General features: G+C 36.9%; 1 protein-coding gene across 4 annotated transcripts in view; it reads left to right on the top strand.

Annotated features, from left to right (window-relative positions):
- LOC149788812 (uncharacterized) overlaps nt 1-26,346 on the top strand; it is a 104,301-nt gene that overhangs the window by 64,005 nt on the left and 13,950 nt on the right. For all 4 annotated transcript variants that reach the window (XM_089974942.1, XM_089974943.1, XM_089974945.1 and 1 more), the window contains 7 exons: nt 1,932-2,492; nt 5,058-5,161; nt 8,705-8,953; nt 10,708-10,829; nt 11,733-11,893; nt 16,287-16,414; nt 24,788-25,348. In XM_089974942.1, coding sequence (XP_089831068.1) covers nt 1,932-2,492; nt 5,058-5,161; nt 8,705-8,953; nt 10,708-10,829; nt 11,733-11,893; nt 16,287-16,414; nt 24,788-25,348 — 1,886 coding nt within the window. The remainder of the gene's footprint in view (nt 1-1,931; nt 2,493-5,057; nt 5,162-8,704; nt 8,954-10,707; nt 10,830-11,732; nt 11,894-16,286; nt 16,415-24,787; nt 25,349-26,346) is intronic.

Raw genomic sequence — 26,346 nt, forward strand, 5'->3', positions numbered from 1 at the left:
CAATTTTTATATGTGTACCAGATGTTTTTATTATGTACATGCTCGAGGGGGGGGGGGCAGAGTGGCCAAGTGGTCTAAAGCACTCTCTCTTCCTCAGGGGGCGCTCACCAATTAATATGTACTTTAGAGAGAGTGACGTATGTAAGGTGAAGTAGTTCACATTTAAAACATACACATTGGAGAGAATATTGGCATACCTATATGCTACAGTAATGTAATGTGGATGATATTTCTTTGGATATTGTATTTTTGGAAATTTTACATGATTTAAGCACACTGCTAACTAAAATGACTGCTCCCTTGTGTTAAAAAATCAGCCTGAATTAGTCTAAAGTACACAATACATAGCAGCTATTAAAATAGGGAAAATGAATTTTGCAAGACTAGACAATACCAGCTTATGAAAGTGCAATGAATGAATTACCAAATATATAAAATGAAAAAAGTTATCGGCTCTTTTTTATACAATTTACCTCTGAAGTTCAGGAAGTGAAAATGACCAAGTAGAGCTAGCACTTTTTTGAAAGGTGCACATTTGAAGTAAGGCCAAGCTGTATATTCTATAACACATAGTACACCCATTAATCATACACCAAAATAAAGGGAATTAAAGGTTGTTTTAATTATATCTAAGATATACAAGGCCTTTTTTAAATAGCCAGTATAACCAGTGAGGAAAGCCGGGGAAATTCTTTTTCTTTAAAATCCTAACCCTATGCAAAATACAAAACTGTAGAGCGCCACCTCATTGGTAGAGCTGCCTCCATTCCAGGAAGGGTTCTAGGGCTCATCTAGATGTAGGGGCCTTTATCTTCCTCATTGGTAGAGCTGCCTCCATTCCAGGAAGGGTTCTAGGGCTCATCTAGATGTAGGAACCTTTATCTTCCTCATTGGTAGAGCTGCCTCCATTCCAGGAAGGGTTCTAGGGCTCATCTAGATGTAGGGAACTTTATCTTCCTCATTGGTAGAGCTGCCTCCATTCCAGGAAGGGCTCTAGGGCTCATCTAGATGTAGGGAAGTTGCCAGCTTCTGTAATGGATGGAGTCCATGTCTATGTATGGGGCATGGACATTTTATTCCAGCAAGGCAGGATCACTGACAATTTCTGGGGGAAGGAAGATGCAATATTTTATAAGTGAGGGATCCTTGGCACTTCCCAGCAGTGAAGTTGCCAGTAGCAAGTCCTCCTGATGTAGTGTAATCCTCTTGCTTAGTTGGACAATTACAGATGGAGCAAATCTCCTTTGTCCGACTCAGGTTCCATAAACAGAGATTCCCTCATTAGGTTATCATCTCTGATTATCTCATTGATAATGGCCATAGACAGTTGATCAAGTAGTGTGCACCAATCATGTACCAGATAGTGGGCAACAGGTTATGCATGAAAAATATGTCAATTATGAGTTACTGTGTAAAAGGACAGAGAGCTGAGGTTGAAAATGTATGCATATTTGATAGTACAACTATGATTGAAACAAGTTTTAACTAAGAAGGCATCACAAGTCTTTACACATAGGTGACCTTTAGATTTACCTTTGAAAATAGTTGGCCGATGTCTGTTATTTCTAATGACTCCAACTGTATTATTCAAGAAGATATAAATCTGTATATATAAGCAAGAAAGAACTCTAAGACAACTTGATGAAGGAAAGCTTGAGTAAATTTGTGAATGCAACTGTTTTGATTTAGAATGATAAATGTAAAAGTCTAATTTTTTTCAATGCAAATTATGACAGTTGCCTGAAAAGTTCCCTTGCCTCAAAAGATACGAGTTAAGCTCTGTGGATTTGAAGAATATAAATTTAATATTGATAATAATAGTATAATAGTAATAATAATAAGTGTTTAGTCTATGATAATTGTATTGTTTGATAGTAGAATGTCCTTTCAGAGGGCACCTGTGTCAGTGCAGTTTGCTTTCTACTTGTCAGATTCTGATCAATTGTCCACACTTCATCGTCTGAATAAGCTTTTATCTGGACCAGATCAGAAACCAGATGCCAGCCAGGAACAAGATGGTAGCATGGAGGTTATCTATCAGAGACAGATAACTTCTGAAATAGATGCCACTAAAAGCAGTGGTACATCAACCACATCAGCGTCAGACCAAGAAGTTCAACCCTCCACTCAATTATCTATTACCAAGGGGGATGGGATACATGATGTGGAGCCTTTAGAGACAGGCATTGTTGCTGTTCCACCGAGTGACGCAAAGTCCAGTGAGAGTGAGAAGAAGACGGACGCAATGATGGAAATCCTTCATTTGGTCAACAAAAATGCTGACAAACTATTGAAGGATATAGAGAAATATGCAGCATTGTCAATATGGGACTTTGCAGGTCAATACACTTTCTATACTACTCATCAAATGTTTCTCACGTGTCGAGCAGTTTATCTCTTGGTCATCGATCTCAGTCAACAAATCACAGATCTCATAAAAGATGACCAGTGTTTCCTTGATGCACATGGGATCAAACGGTGTCAAGTTCACGGTAAGTACAGTATTTTTAGACAGGAGAGAGAAGAGATTGGAAGTATATGGCAACAGAGTTAACATAAGAAAGTGTTCTTAAAAATCTGTACACAAAGATACATATGGCTGTTGTCGTAAGGAGCCAGTATGCCAACCTCGGAAATTAGATATTGGTATTAGTTTTAAAATGGAATAAGAAAGTTCTCAAGTTCAAATCGATCAAGATTATCTTTAACAATACTTCTGAAAACTAACAAAAAGTTAAATTGGAGTAGATTACAGACACAGAATCATATTCATAACTCAGAGGGAATAAGCAGAGAAAATCGTGAAACAAACCACAGAGGATAATTACAACAAAACTCCTCCAAAACAGTCTATCTTGATAGAGTACAATTGTAAGTATGGTTGACATCAGTAAAATGTGTTGCAATAAATGTGACATTCAGCATTCATATGGTAAGATGCTGAGATAAGAAGTAAATAAATAATTCAAACAATTACCAAGCTTTAATGATAATCAACATTACAACAAGAAGCTAAACATAGATGACAAATACAGCAAGACCCCAATCAGCCAAACAGTTGCAAGCTCCTCCAAAGAAACATTTGATGTTTCTTCTGAGGTCTATATGTAACTCTATATGTGTCATATATATTGGGACATCATATTTGTTAGGACACCATAACTTAATATTAAAGTAATTTTGTGTGCACTGTATATTCTGGGGCACATCTTTTATTTCGAGTTGAAAGTTGTGGGAGACCTTTTAAGTCATTCGAAAAATACATGTTAGAAAATACACTCAAACTTAAATTTGATCAGAAGATAAAGATTAATCTCTGTACATGAGATAAAACTCTTTAATCAACTGCAGCATCACCTCATCTTCCCAACCCTTCTCTTGCGCACATATAATTCATCCTTCAGTGCATGAATATGTTAGCATCCTCAAACGGCTAACAATTATTATTGGAGGCAACAAATCTGCTGCAGAAACTGCAAGGAATAATTAAGATTTTGTTTATCTGCAGCAGTCATGCGAATTCTCACACTTTTAACCCCCATCGTATTAACATTCCATCCAAGAACGAGATCACAGTACACTTTAGTTTCATCCATGTTTAATTATCATATTGTTAGCAAAATCATCTTCGTCTCTTCTGGCCCTCACAATGAAAACTAGGAATAAATATCAATTAATCATTTTCTTTATCTGTTTTATTGCTGCATGCATTGATGGGAACAGGTGCAAATTCAATACAAATTTATTTCATTTATTAAGCCTAGGATATATGACCCAGGTGAAAAAAGTTTCACCATAAGTTCTGTGACAGGAAAAGAGTATTATTATTGTATTGTGTCCCCATATATATGGTAAATATGGTACATTATTGTTCAGGGTTAAAATTTGATATGTGAAAATTATCACATAGTAGGTAAAATTTTCCTATAGTATGTGCGGTTCATATTTTGTATATGACTACATGTTAAAAAATGTATGTCTATGATTATGATTGGTACAAATAGCCATTTCTATGATTATGATTGGTCCAAATTCACAGTATTCTCTTTCATAGATTGGCCAAGACCATGTGACATTTTTCATTACACTACCTTCTGGAACTTTTTTGTTTTTACTATTATTAGGAACATTTTGGCAGCAATTTTTCAATTTGATTCCTGAAACTGTCGACAAATGGTCATGTCTGTCAGAATAAGGCTATTTTACCCCAAAAGTTGATTGTTTCGTCATGTATAGCAATACGGTCGAAGGCTCGCAAAAGCTGGACATTATTGAACTTGTATCATTCATTTAATATTAAATCATTACCCATTTGAAGTCCTCTATTCATTTTTGCATAACAGGAAGTTTAGAATGAAATCCCATTTACATTTTTTTCTTAAGCAGTTATCTGTAATAGTATATGTCCTGTATTTGTCTGTCTGTCTGCCTGCCTATTCAGCATATTTTTGCTTCTGCAATGTTTCTAAATAGTTCAAAACATTATTATATCTTTGACCAAAATATGTGTTATACTCTGAGGTTTTGGTGAATGGGACTTTGGTACAATATTACATTTTTTATTATATGCTGGATTTTTAATAATACATAATATGTATTAATTTTTTTTTTACAATACATGATATGTGCTGAATTTTCAAAACTGTTTGCTTGCAACAATGATGATAAAACACCCAAAAGTGGTTAACAGATCTGTGGATACTTACCAAAAGAGGTTAACAGATCTGTGGATACTTACCAGAAGTGGTTAACTGATCTGTGGATACTTGCCAAAAGTGGTTAACATATACTTGCCAAAAGTGGTTAACAGATTTGTGGATACTTGCCAAAAGTGGTTAACATATCTGTGGATACTTACCAGCAAATGAATTTTTAATTGTAGCTTTGAAGACTTAGTATAATATTTTGAATTTGTTGAAATGTAAAATATATACACTGATACAGCAACAGAATCAGAACTGTTTCATATTTGATTGTTTTGTCATCCAGATAAATTATTATTATTATTATTATTTACCCGATACAATTATACACAATGTAATTTCTTTTCTTTACAGACCTGATTGAGATTTGGATGAACTCCGTACATTCCATTATACCATCACCTGAAGCCAGCATTCCCATGATTCTGGTTGGCACACATGTTGATCAGCTTCCAGAGGTATACTAAGCCGGAATTTAATTGTTAAGGTTCATTTTATTGATTGTATTCAATTCAGTTTATTTCCTCTGACCAGGCTAGGGGATCAGATCAGTATCCAATACATTTTCATATTATGCCAAGGAATTCCTATGGGACGTGGGTCCGTGCACCTCAGAGGCCTTGGTCATATATGCCTCATTGGGGTTTTGGATCTTGCCCTCATAACATTGGCATTACTGTGGCTTGTGCCCCACCATCTCCTCATCACCAGGTGGAAACCATTTGGAAGGCTAGAGGCATTCTTCCATGACTGACAGGTGTTCTCATCTATTGCTAACTCATTCTACTCCTTCAGCTCATACTCACTGTGTTGCAGTGTGTTCCTATGCCCTCTTCACCTCCTAGTGACATAATGATACATACAGTGTCTTCATATGCCCTCTTCACCTCCTAGTGACTTAATGATACCTACAGTGTCTTCATATGCCCTCTTCACCTCCTAGTGACTTAGTGATACCTACAGTGTATTCCTATACCCTCTTCACCTCCTAGTGATTTAATGATACCTGCATACTCTCCAGCTCAGAGTGTCCTCCATGATGCAATCTCCATTTTGGTAGACTCTAATGAGTTTGACATGGAGGGTACACTAGTGATGCTTGCTCTTATGCTTGCTCCTTCATCTATCTTAGATGTTGAAGAGGAGATATGATATTTTCACATGGCAATAAAGGAAGCATATCGCCTCTCCAGTTGCTGAAAATACCAATTTTCCAGTATTTTGATGTTTGGCCAGTCTGCAATGTTCCAATCCGGTCCCATCATCAGGATCTGTACCACTATTGGTCAGTGGTAATTGATTTGGGACCTTTTGCCCAACTTGAAGAAATAGGAACTCACTCCATAACAAGACTTTGTTTACATGGGGATGAATTTCTTCACAAACTAGAACTTAAGAGCTCCACTGGATTGGATAGATCGAATCCTGGCTCTTTTAGAGATGCTGCGAGAAAAAAACTTGTTTGATTTACTATACTTGTCCCTTCTGGAACCTTGATCGCCACTGCAGACTTGGTTCTATTATAACATCTTCATTTGTGATCTCTCTAGTTTTTCCTTCTCGCTAGTTGGAAATTCTCTATCAACACCAGCATTTCATCATCATTTGCAGTACATGCACCTGAACCTCACTCCTATCTGTTCACCGATGCACCTGATTCCAGTTGGGGAACTCATTTAGAACCAGAGGGCATAATTGACCAAGGTGCAATAGCATTGGATGTGTTCAGTATCCAGTGGGATTGGTTATTCCCTTACGCCTTTCTACCCTTCTGACTAATTTCTCATGTTCTGCAAAGTCACAGCTTCCACTGCTCAGATCATTGTTTTAGACCCGCTATGGCCTGAGTGCTCATGATTTAGTGATCTCCAAGACCTCATGGTCACTCTACCTAGGTCTCTCTCGGGAGGGATCTTCTATCACAACAACGGGAATCTATCATCCACAACAGCAAACACATCTCCACTTCTCGCTTGGCCCATCCATCCAAGCGATCTCTCTGCCAGAATAATTTTTTTTTTTCAGGCCATGTTGCCAGTTGCATCATTCAGGCCAGGAGAGGTTCTATATCCAGGGTCTATGATGCCAGGTGAAGAATCTTCTCTGATTGGTGCAGTAGGAAACATGTTGATTATAGCTCCCCCCCCCCATAACTTCTGTTGCTGATTGCTTTGTTTCTCTTTGAGAACAAAAAATGATCTGTATCAAAGGATAGAGATCTGCCTTCTCATACACACTTAAAATTTATCAAGGTAGAGAAGTTGATTTTGATCTGCATTTTATCAGTCTTACCAAGTATTTAGAGCTGTAGGAATCTGACTTGTATGCTCTCTTATGCCTGGATGTAATATTTCTAGTGTTGTATGGTCCTTAACCAAAACTGCGTATGAACCACTGAGTGAGGCTTCTTTTCAGGCCTTCACTCTAAAGACTGTGTTTCTACTTGTCATTGCCTCAGCCTGATGATGAAGTGAGAATCATGCCTTATCTATTGACACTGTTTGTCTCCAGTTTGATGGTAATTATGATTCAGTTTCCATCCTTTATCAAGTGGGATTTTTAACCATAATGAGTTACCTTCCATAGCTCCACTAACAACAGAAATCCCCAGTCTCAGTCGAATCATTTCTGCCGATGAAACAGATAGGCTTTTGTGTTACGTAAGGTCACTCTGTTTCTGTCTTAAGGCATCCAAATGAAAAAGAAAGGGTAGGAAAGCATATTTTCCTCCCTCTCAGAGGTTCCATGGATATTTCAACTGCCACTAGTTCACAATAGATTTTCACCACGATCATTAAACCGTACCAGTCTCTTAATGATTGAAACTTTGAACCCACGAGGTTCAGACTGTTGCTACCTCTTGGGACTACCTTAATCAATCTTCCTTAGAGGACATCATGAGGTTCAGACCATTGCTACCTTTTGGGACTACCTTAATCAATCTTCCTTAGAAGACATCATGAAGGCAGCAATTTGGTGTTACCATACTACAATTCCCTCCTGTTAACCCCACTCATTATCACAACAAAGCACATACATTTTTTCTCCGAGTCCCATTGTTAACAGCACAGCATGTGGACCTGAGAAATATCAACATTCCATAACATAGACCCCACCACCAGTGGTGAGTACTTTCGATTTTCTCTGAGTTTTGATAAATTTAATGGAGCATCAGCCAACCCTCCTTACTGACAAATTAAGCTAAACAGTAGCTATGGGTAAATCATTGTCAAATTCCTTTTTCCCATCCTGCTCTGATGTCCTCATGTAATAGCTATCTATGAAAAAGATGAAATATCTGTGCTTGCTTTGTACATAACATACCAAGTTGCATGAGGAATTGTTCTCATACTGCACATGATATGGATGGAGCTATGGGTAAGTATTGCATGATTAGAGAAGTCAGGCCAGCAGAAGTAGTCAAAATAAATTTGTTTAAAAAGTTATTGTTTGTTTCGACTTGTATTTTATGAATGTTGCTCATTAGGTCTCATCAGCAAAGACTGATAATTATTCAATTGGCACATTTAAACTTAGAAGAAAACCTTCTATGTAGCTGTGGAACATGTTGTCTCATGGAGTTTTAAACTTACAACTGCAACTGGACTTGATCATTCTCAAGGTGTGAAGTATGATGGACTTGCGTGTGAAAGAAGAAAAACAGGCTTCCCAGAGTTAAATATTAAATGCATAATAGTATAAGAGATCTCTAAGTTTGGCAGTGCATTTGTGAAGATCATTTTAGAGCTAACCACCCTTCAAAAGACCAATTATCCATGGCAGTTATAAAGATCATTTCAGAGGATAAATATCTCCATAAAATGACACTCAACATTATGCATTTATGTATTGCCTCCAGAAATATGGCATACCAAAAAAGAATCGTGTATTAGACCCTATTTCAAAAAAATGGTTTCGGTTCTTATAGAATGCTTTGAATTAAGCTCGCTTGCTGTCTTACTGTATCTGAAACCTTTACATTCAGTTTATTTTATTTACAGAAATCTCGAAAAGAAGCCATTGACAAGTACTTTATTGAACTCCGGTACATGTTGAGAGAAAAGCCAACCATACGCCACCTAATGGATGATATTGCCATCGACAACACCCAGCCTGACCCCATGCTGGAAGAGTTGAAAAGAAGAATTTTTGAACTTTCATCGCAGCAGCCTCATTGGGGGGAGGAGAAACCTGCCCGATGGCTTCCCCTAGAACAAGCTATCATGACGCTAAAAGCTTCTGGTACCAAGGTGCGGTTATCAGAAAATATTCTGACAAATGTATACACATGTTAAATGTTGAAGCATAGAGTGTGCAATGTTTTTACCCATCCACTTATACAGATATCAGTTGCCTCTTTCATTGATGTACTGTGATTTCAATTTAACATGATATATCCTTACCAAACTTTGTGAATGACTAGCATTTGGGGTAAGTCTACTGAATTTAGAGTCAAAAGGTCTAAAGTCAAGGTCTCTGCAACTGAATATTTAAAAATTAATTTTGTACTTAAACTTAAGGTTAATAGCAAAAATACATTATATGTTAATATTTCATTGCTTTTTAGTTCGATAATATATGTTCCCAGTCAAATCTAAGTAGTCCCTCTCAAAATTGAAAGGAACATGATCAAGTTTAATTCATTTTTCATAGCCAGCAGAATAATTTTTTTCTCCCTTTACTTGGATTCCTGCAAGAGTACATGTTTGTCAAGTCACAACACAAAAGGTGCCTTTGTTGTACTTAAAATTTATTTTGTACAGTCATGTCTTTCTTGTATTAATTGGGTCATTCTCTCCACATTCCTTGCTAATTTTAAAAGGGTTGTTTGTACCTTGTTCCACAAGTGGTGCTTCTGTTAATTGTTCCCTCTTAAACAAATGTGTTAAGGAAGAGCACTCAAAGCTGGAAACCATAGCCTTGGTCAAGAATGCCACAATGCCTTATGACTGGACATTCTCAATAGATCTTCATGCTGTATGCCTTCACATCCCATGTTTGCACTCCACAGAAACTGCTTATATGGGTATGAATTTCCTCACCAGTCTGTTGAGGGTTTGAGTTCCACAGGATGGCAAAAATGTATCATACATAACAGATCTTATCACCAAAGTCTTGGCCTTTGCTTTTTTGTTTTCACACTTCTGTCTAGGAAACTCTGAATGCAGCTTTGGAGTATATATTTTTGGGGAAACTTCACTTGCACCTTCTCCAGTTCTAGCTTCTAATTAACGGGAGAACACATAATTAGTCCTAGGATCTGGTTTATACCACCACCTGATTGGCTAGATCCTAGCCAGTTTCTGACATCAGGTTTGGGATGGGGCAATCACCTAGAGCCAGAGTGGGTATTTTGTATAGGACTTGCTGTCGGGATGAAAAGGCAAGCCTTCATATCACCCACCCTGTGTTAACTAGTACTCCATGTAGGAAAAGTCAGAGTGGCTATTGACCAACGTGTCTCGATAAACACATCCTCCTGTTTATTCATACAGACTTAAACTACACATTCTGTGCAGATACTTTCATGTTCTTATTAGATTTACTATCAACCATATGCTCCAAAATCTAACTTTGTTTCATAAACTAAGTGCAAGCCATCCACATTTATTGATCAAGGAATTTCATCCATAGTGCAAAACGACAGTTATTTTATGAAATCAAAGTAGAACTTGCCTATGGGTATTAAAAAGGCAACTCCTAGTTTTGTTAGTAGTATTTTCTTTTTATTCTTTATATTTGATATTTTATTCTTAAAGGTGAAAAGTAACAAGTTTGAAAATGTCTCATTTTTCAACACTTACACTTCAGTTGATATTTACTGTGAGAAATGTACGAGTGCAGACTATTAATTAGGGCTTGCTAAACTTGAATTTGCTTGTCATATGTTCTGACTATTGTCATATTAATGGGATGTGTACAAAACTTGAACATGGTCATCACATGTTCCACCCGATACATTAATTGTTGGATTATAATAGTTTTGTACATTTCTTTCCATCAGGTTGTACCACTCAGTCTCATTGAAGAGATAAATATGTCTGGATCCGTTAGAATTGAGGACAGAAAGGAATTGGAGCTGTTCCTTAGATTTCATCATGAGGTGGGCACAATCCTCTACTTCAGGTAAGACAAGTGCAGCAGTGTATATTAATCCACTCTCAGGTGTGCAAAGAATGAAATAAACTGTGAATTTAAATCATCCCATTTTGTTTTGAGCAAATGACATTTATTATGCAGTGATCTATACCTTGTCAGAGTATATTGATGATGAAACCTGTATCATGAGATGCTGAGGAAAATATAGATGTTTTAACACAACATGGATGAAATATGAAGTCAAATCACCATCTCATACAGCCATCCCTTCGGCATCGTGATAAAGGATGGTCTTTCCAAAGAGGGGGGGGGACTATATTTGTGAGATGTGTGTATATGCCTGTGTGTGTATATATGTCTGTGTGTGTATATATATGTGTGTGTTTATATGTCTATGTGTGTTTATGTATATGTCTGTGTGTGTGTACATGTGTATATGTGTGTGTGTATATGTATATGTCTGTGTGTGTGTGTATATATTTAATATCTTTATTTAAAGTAGCATTAATTATTAAAGGTTTTTCTTATCTTAAGAAAAAACCTCTTTCAAGTTGTCATAAATTAATAGTTCTTATTCTTAAACATGTAATGCAAGTGGGGTACTGTTGGCAGTGGGGTACTGTTGGCAGTGGGATACTGTTGGCAGTGGGGTACTGTTGGCAGTCTGATACTGTTGGCAGTGGGGTACTGTTGGCATGCACATTGCAGAACCATTCAAAAACCTCATTTAAATCTTTGGACATACATTGATTGGCATTTAAAATAATTATCTCTCCATTTTCTCAGTGTTTCAGATTAATCAAAGGCAATCAACCCTGATATTCCTTGGGCTTTTGCAATAAAAATACATATCACTACTTGGTGTCTTACATGGAACAAGAGAAATAATGTTAAGTGTTTGATGAACATCTCCTTTTACATGGTTTTCAGTGTTGAAGGATTGAAGGAGAAAGTTGTCCTGGACCCCCAATGGATGATTGATGCTCTAAAGTCCCTCATCACAGCCGAGTCTTTCATCAAGAAAAACCCTGCCATCACTACCAACTTGTATGAATTCATAAAGACAGGAAAACTCACCCGTGAACTTTTAGGTTTGTAATTATTTGCTTTAAAATAATAGTCATGGTCTGCTTGTAACATTCCTGCATCAACATATAAGGAAATGTTGGTGCATTTCTTCAGTTATAGTCCAAGTCTCCAAGTCACTGTTCTGGTGATATTGCATCTCTTCACTAGAGATGTTCGACTTATTTACCTATGGAAACATTTCTATTTTGCCACTAACAAATACAACAATTTTTGCCATCTTACTCATTTTGCCTTTGTTTTTCATTTTATTTGGATCACTGATGTCAAACTGATTATTGCACTTACCTGACATGAAGATAAATAATCATTCCACATGCCACGAGTCTTAAATTGGTTTACAAAATATAGATTATTAATTGATTCCTCATATTTGTTGCAAAAAGCTTGACTTTTCCTATAGCAGTCAGCAAGTAAATTCTCTCTACTAACACAGGTGGGTAGGTGTATACTTAAAGAGGCACTACCAACATTTCATGGCAAACGGAAAGGATATGCGGATATTCTTAATTGCACTCTGCTTACTCTAATTGAAGATTAAATTCTGCTGCCTTTAGAATGATTAAAACTATGGCTTGCACTTCTGTAAGAAAGAAACCAAATTTCAGGAACAAAAATCCAAATTTCAAGGTCACTAAGACTGAAAGACAGAAATTTGCCTGTGTACAATAATGTCAGTTTATCATGACTGACAGTTTCCAAACTGTGTGGACACCTTGGACTTAGAGTAAGTAATTAACCGTATCAATTTCAGGGTCAAATTTTCTTTGGTCAAGATCACTGTTACTTAAAGAAACAAATGGTTTCAGTGCCATAACATTGGTACTACATTCCAGACTACACTGATGCTATATACCATACTACACTGACAGCTTTTGTATGGGGAATGAAAGAAGGTTATTGATTTTTATTTCAAATGATCAAAGGTCAAGGTCAGTGATTGATACTAGATAAATGGTGTTTGCAGATTAACATTACATCTGCATTACAACAAAACTTTGTGTCAGGAAGAATCCTATTGATTTATGGGTAGAATCCTATTGATTTATGGGTAGAAGCCTATTGATTTATTGGTAGGATCCTATTGTGTTGATTTATGGGTAGAATCCTATTGATTTATGGGTAGAATCCTATTGATTTATGGGTAAAATCCTATTGATTTATGGGTAGAATCCTATTGATTTATGGGTAGAATCCTATTGATTTATCAGTAGAATCCTACTGATTTATGGGTGGAATCCTACTGATTTATGGGTAGATTCCTATTGATTCATGGGTAAAATCCTGTTGATTTATTGATAGAATCCTATTGATTTATGGGTTGAATCCTGTTTATTGATGGGTAGAATCCTATTGATTTATTGGTTGAATCCTATTGATTTATGGGTACAATACTATTGATTTATGGGTAGAATCCTATTGATATATAGGCAGAAGCCTATTGATTTATGGGTAGAATCCTATTGATTTATGGGTGGAAGCCTATTGATATATAGGCAGAAGCCTATTGATTTATGGGTACAATACTATTGATTTATGGGTAGAATCCTATTGATATATAGGTAGAAGCCTATTGATTTATGGGTACAATACTATTGATTTATGGGTAGAATCCTATTGATTTATGGGTAGAAGCCTATTGATTTATGGGTAGAATCCTATTGATTTATTGGTAGAATCCTACTGATTTATGGGTTAAGGGTCAAGATCACTGTCACAAAAGAAGAAAGTTTCAGTCATCTGCATATAGGACTTTACATTGGGGCCATTGTGTAAGGAAATGTTTATGGTAATCATGTTAGAAATTCATTTGTGGGGGGGGGCCGAGTGGCCGAGTGGTCTAAAGCACTCACCTTTCCGGATCACAGCCATCTCACCTCTGTCTGTGTGGGTTCGAGTCCAAGGCTCGGCTAGCGTGGGTAGGTGGAAAGCCTGCCAGTAGCTTCTCATGGGTCGGTGGTTCTTCTCTGGGTTTTCCAGGGTTTTTCCTCCAGCAGTTATACTGGCCACCGTGTATAGCCTATCTTGTGCTGAAAAATGGCGTTAAACCCTAGAATAACAACAACAACAACAACATTTGTCTGGTCCAGGCAAAGTATATGCTTCCCATTTTTCTGGTCCAGGCAAAACTATTTGCTTTCCCACTCAACTTGGAACTGACCACATATGCTGTCAGTAAGGAATCCCACATTACATCACACATTTCCATGGTAACCCCACAAAATCTAAAATATTTTAGAGCAATAGGAGATGCAATATAAATTGGGAAGGAAAGAGAAAAAATCTGGAAAAATACCCAAATAAACATTTTGGTTGGTATAATGCACTGACACATTCATAAGTCTGCATATAATAGACTTAATAATAAGACTTAAATGATGCTTATCTGCGTATAATAGACCTGCGTAATAAAATTAGTTTTTGGGTACCCGTTTAGCTCATGTAAAAAATGCCCTAAAACATGTTCCCAAGTTCAGATCAAAGAATATATGTGATGATGTTAGGAGTGAGTGACACACAGAATAACGAGTACAGCTCAAGACTCGTGTGGTGTGGCAGAATTTGATCCATAGCTGAATTTCGTCTCCTGATCTTGTATTTTCAACGTTTGCGACCATTTGGCTATGCTTGACAAACAGTTTCCTTATTTTCTATTTATAATAACTGCCGGATGTGGGAGGTCGTGGGTTTGATCCCCGGCCGAGTCATACCAAAGACTTAAAAAAACGGTACTAACAGCTGCCTCGCTTGGTGCTCAGCTATAAGAGGTTAGTGTTAGGACTGGTCGGCCCGGTGTCAGGATAATGTGACTGGGTGGGACATCATGCTACATGTCTATGGCATGATGCCCCAGTGCTAGACATCACTATAAACTGCCACATTGCAGACATCGTAGCGATATGACTGAAAAATTGTTAAAGCTACGTTAAAAATCCAAATCACATCACATCATATAACAACTGTACATGACATGCTTCCAAGAAAACAGACCAGTTTGTTGAATTTGAAACCATGTGTCGCAAATTCATTATAGTTGTATAGACACGTAAGTAGCAGACCAGTCTATATTGCACAGAAAACAATATGGCACCAAATATTAGGTGAAATGGACTTTATCGATGAGACTCATACATGTTATATGACTGCAGATCCAGGTTAGTAGCTAAACTAGATATAGTCTTCGTATGATGTTCTATAATTATTAATTATGGTATGTAATATCTATATATATATATATATATATATATATATATATATATATATATATATATCTTCTGGGGCTGGAGGGTGTATATTGTATAGGGAGGGGTCTATTGCAAAATACGGTCACTATATATGGTGTATATAAATAGAGAATTAAGCAATCAGTTTCATTCTGATATTTGGAGTCATTTACTTTTATTGTGTTCCTATTGTACGTCTGCAGGCACGTTTTGTGTTCTACCTAGATACTGTTCGAGAGGAGAAACATTTTTTGGACTGTTCAGTGGAAATAGAAAGTGCTCATTATTTGGACTGTAATATTCTGGAACTGTTATAAAGAAGGAATTCTGGATAATGCCATCTTGACAACATTATGGTTTTTGTGTTTCAAATATATGTTCTTAAAATAAGTAATAGAAAAGACTGGGAAACAACAAGCTTTGTTAAATTCAAGGGATAATATATTTCCATTGAATACAAAATGAAAATGAAAAACAAAAGAACATACAGCATTGAGAATTAAATCCCAAAATTATCCTAGAATTACAGACACAAATCCTAATAATTTAAAATTCTCAATAAACTTTAATAGAAAGTCGAATTAAGTCCAATACTGAAGTGTTGATGTGCCTGTGATGACCTACATAATGCTGATGTGCTAAAGTCTTTTGTTTGAAACACAGTAAGATCATTCCAGGTTTAAATTCACTATAAAGCCCATTGAATGTCTGTCCAAGAATATTTTTTTTTATGAGTACTCTGTATTTCCAGAGAAAATGATCATTGAATTAAATATTTTAAAGAAATAAATTCCACCTGAATACAACAAAAAATACAAATTGATTCTGCTTGTTCTTAAGGACAAACAAGTAATCTTTCCAGTAACAAGATTATATAGTCCTGTGCTTGACCTCACAATTAATATTTTCTATTAAGAAAAATATCTAAAGAAATATAACCTTCTAAAAAGTTTTAAATTTTCAGAAATAACTTATCAAATAACTTTTACACACAAAGAACATTTTAGATACCTATGTACAGAATAAAATGAAAGATAAAATAATCAATAACTCAGGGCAGGTAGAAAATAAACTTTAGTTTTGAGAAAGTTAAGTCCAGCATACACTGTTACATGACAATAGCAACAGTAATTCGATTGATCTGTTTTGATTAGGCATAACTGTTACTTTCTAGATGTCATCTGGACTAAAGAGAACAACCCAGAACTCCATGACAACAAGGATCACATTTTACATCTGATGGAGCAGCTGAACATTATTACCAGGCCAAAGATATATGTTGAAGAAGGAAAAGAATCCATGGTAAGTTTATGTACAGCATGATTTGTTTTAGTAAGTTTGCCTTCAGTGTTAAATTCATCTGGAAATAGGTAAATAATGATGATGGTAAAGGGATGGAAATTCCTTTTTGGAAGCATTTGGATGAAGGAGGCTAGCATGGCATTTACATTATATATGTGATACATTCTTGGTTAAGATTTTGTATTTGCTTATTACCATGCTGTTGTTTGCACCCAACATGCAAACATATCTGCATCTTGGCAAGTGCAATCTCTTATTTGCAAAAGTAGAACACTGACCTATATATGCACCTTCAATAATGAGGTCAGTGTTTCTCATTTACTATTAATGCCAGAGCCATGATACTTTATACCTGTATGCATCTGTATTAATACCAGTGCCTTACAATAAGAACAGTTCCCTTTGACACGTATTTCATGTCATTCTGGCTAATTTGAAGCTTTTCTTTTTTAAATTAATTACCCAATCAAAATACATATTAAGAACTACTACTACCTCGCAAATCCAGTCCTCCCAGATACTGCTTTAAGCTAAAGAGAGCTAAAGGTTGTCTGCCGATCTATGTATTGGTCAGGCAGAGGAATCTCCCCTTAAGTATAAGGCTTGGCAGCAAAGCCTAAAAACACGTCAGTTACTACTTCTGCTCTGCCAAGAAGCATGCTCTCATCACAAGAGACCTTGCAAAACTCCAGAATCTACATGGAAATTATATCAATTCTAAGGAAAGTATACTTCATGTATATTTCCAACTTTTTCTCTTCTTGTCCAGTCAAAGTTCTGCCTTTACAATTTGCTAACACTTTGTCATTGCCACGCATTTAGGTACTTACACAGGGAGCCGAAGTGACTTCACATTAGGTTTGGGCTATAATTTGAAAACTCGTATGTGTAATGCCATTACGAACAGGAACATATTGGTGAGTTTCTATTCCAGAAATTTGTAACATCCGGGAGCCAACTTCAATGTTTTTACTTGTACAGATGGTTTGTGAGCCTTCCTTTACCACGGCATCCTTAGCATTGGAAGACCATGCTTTAATAATTCTACCTGTATATGCCATATTTGACCTTCCTTGCAGGTAGCCCTGTAATTGAGATTGGCTGCTGTCACTTTATTCCAGGTAATTCTGAACTGGTATAACTATACATCCACATTCTGTTCATACATCACATGTACAGGCCCACTGGTGTAGACTTCTCCTTACAGGTGGTATTGTCATTATATTTTACCTGTATGATCCATTGCTTTATTAGACTGTTATAAATTTCTGGGTCAACTGTTTAAAATTTAGCTATGTACGGACATAGTATTATGAAAGACAGGTGTTTGATTACAATTTTATTAATTTCGCTCTGTATGCTGACCTATCCTCAGTGTAAAAATTCCTAGCTGACAAGGTATATAAAAAAACTTACCCTTCAGTCACGATGATCCAGACATTGGCACGCTCTGAAACAGCTTCACCACTGAAGTTGCCACAACAGGACTCCCTCTACCTTGCTCCCTCATGACTTCAAATTGATTCATATTGCATAACAGCAAGGGACAGAGTTAACAAACATCCAAGTTTTCTCTCACTCAACAGACATTTGGACAGGTTACATGGATTAAACATCCCAACTGTCCTAACTGATGATCCTAATGATATCCTTCCTATTGGATAGCCTATTTCTGTTGTGACCAGCCCTGGCCATGTACTAGTGATCATGAAGGGCCAAAATGTCAATATTACATGCTCAGTCACTAACAACCTGGCTTCCAGCATGTCGACCCCGACTTTTGCATATTTGTGCAGGACCGATATTGAGGATGTCACTTTGCAATTTCTCTACACTCTGCCACGAGAATAAACTCTTCACTCAGCAACAGTCTTGAGGTCATGGTTTCTAATTCAGGGCGTTCTACGAATGTAGTTGGTGACAGACATTGTCACTCTTTGCCTACTAGGTCAGAAGCATTGTAGGGGACCTTAGCCTCACTTCATGCAACCATTATGTTGCTTGTACTCCAATGATGTCATCTTGCTACAATCACCAATGGTACATGAAGATTCAGCCCTCCGAGCCTCCACTGAGGACATTTTCTACTTTTGACCCCTGGAGTTTTGTTCTCCTCCTCCCCCTCCATCAGCAACCTGGACCAGAGCTCCATCATCATTTGAACTTACAACGGAAAAGAAGAGTTCAACTTCAATTACTTCTACCATTTGGGAGAGTTATAGACATTCTGATCGTGCTCTCATGATCATTTCGCTGCTGGTTCTACCTTTGCCACACACCAGTTTTTAATTTGGGAACTCCAGCCCTTGACAGTGATATCACTGTTTTGGCCATGACAATGCCACACTCCATACATAGAGCTCAGATGGCTGTTGATGACGCACAGCAGTTAGTATGCAATATAATTGCTGTGGCTGTGATGTTAGATTTTTGTCTCTATAGCTATCTTCCAACAGGTGGAACATAGCTTATCTCCTCCCACTCCGAATACATCTGGACATGCATGGGAGTCTGTCTCAAGAATGGACCGAATACTGAACAGAGCCACTCAACACATTTTAGCCAATGCCATAACTGCAGCTACAATTTGCAATTGGTATAACGCAACTCAGAGCTCTCTGCCTACACATTCCTGAAGAACCACCATACAGTCAAGCTAAGAGCACAGACTTTATCTTCTAACCTTCTGTTTAATGCCAGGTTGAAGATGTCCGCAAACAAGCCACCTAGGAGACCAATTTCCCTATAGTTCATTCGAGACTGTTCTTAGTCCCAAAGGCAAATGGCACTATGTGACTGATCATCGACGGAAACACCACTGAACATTTTGAATGCCATCCTTGAGGGAAACTTCACCATGAGTTTGGATTTAAGTGACACATACATTTGTGTCCCTATTCACAAGGCTTCCTGGACATTCCTGCTATTCTCCAACATCATGTACAATTTCAAGGCACTCCCATTGGGCTCAGCATCAGCTCATGGTTCTTTACACATCTGATCAATCGAGATATGGCGCATGTCCAGACCATTTTTGTCCACACAGGAATTCCTTTGCCTACTAGGCTTGCTGATCAGGGCAGCAGACATCATGGTCCTATGTTGCCTTCATATATGTCCATTGTAAATGATTCTACTGCCGGAATGGAGGCCTAAAGTTTGACCACTGGAATATCTTTTCACCATCTGCACACAATTGAAGCACCATCAGAGCAACTGGGGCAAGCTAACTTAGCTCATGGCAGGTATGCATCTACAAGTACAACCGTCCAAGATTATAGTCAGTACTGATGCAAGGAGGAAGATGACACCTCTTTCTACATTTTCTAAAATGACAGGAAGATAAATCAAATCAGATTATCTTGTCCTGGATTAAGTTGATTATTTGCTCTGCATAGAGAGAAATAACCACAACTCAAACAAATTTACTATGCATTTTAACTCACAATGTTAGAGAAGTTGCTGCTAGCCTAGCATTCATCCGGAACTATTTGCTATCCAGCATCAATCAGGCAGTGGGATGAATATCAGAGCCAACATTCTCTTGTTTTTATCACCGAGATCTGTCATCCAGAAGGGCCCAAGTCGATCTGCTAGGACCTATAACCGCAGCTCAACAGGTCGCCCTTCCAGGTGAATAGACAGTTCCATAAAACATGGCTTTATGACTTGACTGGATTTCGGGGTGGGTTCCCTACTTGATGTTGTGCCCCAACTGAAGGATTCCTCTCCAGTATTGTTATCCAGAAGATGTCTTGCATACCATAGGGGACCGGAGATGGTTTCTCTGGAGTAAGGAGATTCTGGCTACATTTTTTATATCTGTGGTTCATTCCTCAGGTAATGTTTATCCCGGATTTAAGAAATTTGACCATGATATGAGTTACAATTAGTTGTTTTGAGAAACAGAACATACTGATCATAGAAGTAACGTAATTCAATCCATACTGATTATATAGTGGGCATTTTGATTTGTGTTTTTATTATTATTTAAAACATAAATGAATATCACTCCTGCCATTCCTAGGCCTAGAGTTACAATTGACAAATACATCAGTATCCATCCTGCCATTCCGTGGCCTAGAGCTACAATTGACAAATACATTAGTATCCTTCCTGCCATTCCTTGGCCTAGAGCTACAATTGATAAAATACATCAGTATCCATTCTGCCATTCCATGGCCAAGAGCTACAGTTAAAACATACATGAATATCCATTCTGCCATTCCTTGGCCTAGAGCTACAGTTGACAAATACATCAGTATCCATCTTGCCATTCCTTGGCCTAGAGCTACAGTTGACAAATACATCAGTATCCATCCTGCCATTCCTTGGCCTAGAGTTACAGTTGACAAATACATCAGTATCCATCCTGCCATTCCTTGGCCTAGAGTTACAGTTGACAAATACATCAGTATCCATCCTGCCATTCCTTGGCCTAGAGTTACAGTTGACAAATACATCAGTATCCATCCTGCCATTCCTTGGCCTAGAATTACAGTTGACAAATACATCATATTAATGACCTCAAGCTTGCATCTAAGTGGCTGAGCTTTTCAACACTCTAGCAACTTAAGTTTTGATTAGAGTTTGAAACCACTTAAATGCACAGGGCTGAGCAAATCCCATAGCCCGAAGTGCCGGACTAGTAATTCTTGAAGTCGGGCAAGTACAATTTTCCTAGTCCGGGACAAGTGCTTTTTAAAAAAGTCGGGCTAGTCCTTATTTTCGTGCTTTAATCGCTATATCTGCCTTTATTTGGCCAGTCATGCCCTCCGGGCATACTGAATACTTGGTTCTACCCCTCTTCGTGTATACATGTACATCCTGTTACTGCTTGACTGCATATTGCGCTAAGTGACCAAATTATCGGCAAATTAAAACATGTCAAACAAAAGAAAGCCAGTATGATCAATTAGCAGTGTTGTAAGCGGTTTTGTTGCAATGAGTTTACTCAATCTAGATCATAATGACCGGCTCACTATGATGTTAATCCAGCGAGTCAGTGTAATTAAATTAATGAAAGGTACTTTACCGACATCAGTTTTGGTTTCCTTTACGAACTGATTAAATGACAGTAATGATTCTTTAATTTATAATTGATTATACAGATGATTAACTTCCATGTGCGATATTATGTTTGAAGCTAAACAATTACGCTAATTAATGAGCTGTTTCAGTTTGTATTTAAAAGAGAAAATTGATGTTATGATAAACTTTAGCAGTAGCTGTCAAGCAAGCTGATAGTTACTCTGCAGATAAAATGAGTTTGCTAAAAAAAAATCGCAAGGAAGGTAATAACGGCGATTTGGAGAAGGTAAATTTGTTTGAAAATGGAGGTATAAGATGGATACTGAGTTTGATTGCTATCCCTGTCTTGAATATATGACTCGGAAGGTGGCAGACATATACATGGATATATTTTCAAATCCATGAGCTAAAACATATATACATGTACCTAAAGAAGCCAAATGTATAACAACCAATGTTTTTAAAAATTAAATTATTTTAAGAAATAATTATGTTGTATATTTTTTTTTTCTTTCTTTGGATTAAGTACATACATGTCATCAAATCTCGGCAAGTGATTACCATTTTGGGACCAGTGAAAAGTAAAGTGGGACTAGTGAAGAGTAAGGTGGGACTAGTGAAGAGAAAGGTGGGACTAGTGAATTTTCTGAAACCACTTGTCTTGGACTAGTGGTTAAAAAAAATTGCTCAGCCCTGATAATGGTGTTATATTTTCAAGAATTTCAAAATCCTTTCTTTGCTACTCCTTTTGAATGCAATGTATTATCAGTATGGAGTTTTCACTAAATGACTTTATAATATATCTACATATATATATTTGGTCCAAGACCCATCCATATGTGAAACAGCCATCTTGAAACTCCTGCCTGAACAGAAAATCTTATTGCTGTGGGGTTTTCATCAGAAGACATCTTATGTCCATTTAAGTAGAAATGAAAATGATGCCAGTCTGATGTCCATTACATTTGCAACTGTCACAGCTGCCATCTTAACAAATCTTGTTATTGCTACTCCTAAATGGAAAGACATATCATGAAAATATTGTTACCAGTTGTACAACCAGTATGGCTGTGATGAAAGACATATCATGAAAATATTATTACCACTTGTACAACTAGTATGGATGTGATGAAAGACATATCATGAAAATATTATTACCAGTTGTACAACCAGTATGGCTGTGATGAAAGACATATCATGAAAATATTATTACCAGTTGTACAACCAGTATGGCTGTGATGAAAGACGTATCATGAAAATATTATTACCACTTGTACAACCAGTATGGCTGTGATGAAAGACATATCATGAAAATATTATTACCACTTGTACAACTAGTATGGCTGTGATGAAAGACATATGAAAATATTGTTACCACTTGTACAACCAGTATGGCTGTGATGAAAGACATATCATGAAAATATTATTACCAGTTGTACAACCAGTATGGCTGTGATGAAAGACGTATGAAAATATTGTTACCACTTGTACAACCAGTATGGCTGTGATGAAAGGCATATCATGAAAATATTATTACCACTTGTACAACTAGTATGGCTGTGATGAAAGACATATGAAAATATTGTTACCACTTGTACAACCAGTATGGCTGTGATGAAAGACATATCATGAAAATATTATTACCAGTTGTACAACCAGTATGGCTGTGATGAAAGACATATGAAAATATTGTTACCAGTTGTACAACCAGTATGGCTGTGATGAAAGACATATCATGAAAATATTGTTACCACTTGTACAACTAGTATGGCTGTGATGAAAGACATATCATGAAAATATTGTTACCAGTTGTACAACCAGTATGGCTGTGATGAAAGACATATGAAAATATTGTTACCACTTGTACAACCAGTATGGCTGTGATGAAAGACATATCATGAAAATATTATTACCACTTGTACAACTAGTATGGCTGTGATGAAAGACATATGAAAATATTGTTACCACTTGTACAACCAGTATGGCTGTGATGAAAGACATATCATGAACATAGTATTACCAGTTGTACAACCAGTATGGTTGTGATGAAAGACATATCATGCAAATATTGTTATCACTTGTACAACCAGTATGGCTGTGATGAAAGACATATCATGAAAATATTATTACCAGTTGTACAACCAGTATGGCTGTGATGAAAGACATATCATGAAAATAGTATTACCACTTGTACAACTAGTATGGCTGTGATGAAAGACATATGAAAATATTGTTACCACTTGTACAACCAGTATGGCTGTGATGAAGGACATATCATGAACATATTATTACCAGTTGTACAACCAGTATGGTTGTGATGAAAGACATATCATGCAAATATTGTTACCACTTGTACAACCAGTATGGCTGTGATGAAAGACATATCATGAAAATATTATTACCAGTTGTACAACCAGTATGGCTGTGATGAAATACATATCATGAAAATATTGTTACCACTTGTACAACTAGTATGGCTGTGATGAAAGACATATCATGAAAATATTGTTACCACTTGTACAACTAGTATGGCTGTGATGAAAGACATATCATGAAAATATTGTTACCAGTTGTACAACCAGTATGGCTGTGATGAAAGACATATCATGAAAATATTGTTACCAGTTGTAAAACCAGCATGGCTGTGATGAAAGTTGTTTTACAAATTTTAATTCTGATAGAGATATTAATTTTCAGACACAGTATTCAGGGAGAATTAAAAGTTTCGTTTATACATGATTTATCCACAATCACAGAAAATTAATTTTTATTCCTGCCAGTATATTTGGGTCATTGACAGTAGTCAAAGTATTTCTTGTATCATTTTGATCCACAAACATAGAATTATGTCACAATAACTTTTTTAATACACAAAATGACTTTTCCCAGCAATGCGCCAGCAGCAATGTATCTTATGTTCATCAGTTTAAATCATGTTATTTGTGGATGCTGGTTTCAATCATGTTATTTCTTTCATCATTCTGAAGCATTTGGGAAATATAGGTCTCAGTGACATCTTTTCTTAGCCCAACTAATCTTTTCTGTCGTTGATCTCCTTTCTTAGGAATATATATTACAGACCTGCTTTTCATACACTAATTACATATTACTAATGTCTGACAAGAATCATTGTGCAGTTAAGAGTGTTGTTTGTCTCACAAATCTAGTTATAACTGTTCTGACACTGACCATATAATAACAACATTACTTTTTTAATTCATTTAAACAAAAGTTACTTTGTTATCTTTGTATATTTTCTAATATATGTTTGAATATGGAAAATTAACAAATTATATCTCTATTAATCATTTCTTTTAAAAAATGAACCCATTTGTTATTTAGGAGGAGAATTACTTCATTGTGCCGTGCATGCTTCGCGAGAAAACACCACAAGAGATCATCTGCCCAAAACCAAATCCTCAAATGGACAACTCATCGGTCCTGTGTTATGTCTTCGTGGAGAAATTTCTCCCAGCTCCAATTTTCCATAGACTTCTTGCAGCCTGCATTGCATGCTGGCCAATAGCCACACAGAACAAAGAAAATCTGATCTTCTGTGGATGCTGTGTTTTTCAGCTGGTTCAGAATCACAAAGTAACCCTTTACTTTAAGGAGCATGTTGTATTTGTGAGAGTTGCAAAAAAGGGAATCAAAGACAAGACTCCATCTCCAAAACTGTGCATCGAGGTGAGGGAGCTTATAACTACCATGCTCATCAACATCATTGGACACCTGGGCCAAAACCTGAAGTTTGAGTACTGTATACAGTGTCCTGAATGTAATGGTGACACTGGTAGTGGCCTCATTCCAGTATCCCAGCTCAAAGAGAACTCAGAAGTAGAATGCGATTTCAATCACATCGTTGAGTCACACCAATTGCTGAGCTTCTGGTTTGAGGATGTGGTGAGTACAAGCAGTGGTCTTTTATTGATCTGCATAAACCAGAAGTAATTCAGATTGTGGTAAATGCCTTACTCTTCAACATACCTTTACGGATCTGTATAAAACAGAAGTACTTCAGATTGTGGTAAATGACTTACCCTTCAACATACCTTTATGGATCTGTATAAACCAGAAGTACTTCATACTGTGGTAAAAACCTTACTCGTCAACCTACCTTTATGATCTGCATTCCTTCCAATTCAAATGCTTGGACCTAAGCACTAAGAACAAAGAATTCCAGTACTATAGACAGAAAATACATGAAAAGCTTGGTAATTTGGTACTTGTGCCAGGCCGGCAAGATGATGGTAATTAAACCAGTATCCTTCTGGTCAATGTCAAACTCCTAAACCATAAACCTCACAGCATTATTTGGTATAGATCTTAATTATGAATCCATGCTAAGTGAAGAAACCAATTTTCTTTATGGTGCCACATAAGAGGATACTTTTCATATACTATCAACATTTACATGAATTAGGGCTTTGTCCCCGTTAGGGTGGATATAGATGCAGTGTACAAAACTGAAATGAATTAAGGCCTTGTCCCCAGTAGGGTGGATATAGGTCCAGTGTACAACACTGAAATTAATTAGTTTCTTGTCCCCAATAGGGTGGATATAGATTCAGTTTACAACACTGAAATGAATTAGGGCCTTGTCCCCATTAGGGTGGATATAGATACAATGTACAACACTGACATGATTTAGGGCCTTCTCCCCATTACGGTGGATATATATACAATGTACAACACGTAAATGAATTAGGTCCTTGTCCCCATTAGGGTAGATATAAATTCAGTGTACAACACTGAAATGATTTAGGGCCTTGTCCCCATTAGGGTGGATATAGATACAAGGGCAATGCCAGTTGTGTAAGTGATTGTCCTTTTCATGCCAAGAAAGTATTCATGTGACCCAGGCAAGAAAATAAATGTGACACCAACATTAATAAATAATT

This window comes from Sinohyriopsis cumingii, chromosome 11, assembly GCF_028554795.1.
Source record: "Sinohyriopsis cumingii isolate HCF-2022 chromosome 11, ASM2855479v2, whole genome shotgun sequence".
Classification (NCBI taxonomy): domain Eukaryota; kingdom Metazoa; phylum Mollusca; class Bivalvia; order Unionida; family Unionidae; genus Sinohyriopsis; species Sinohyriopsis cumingii.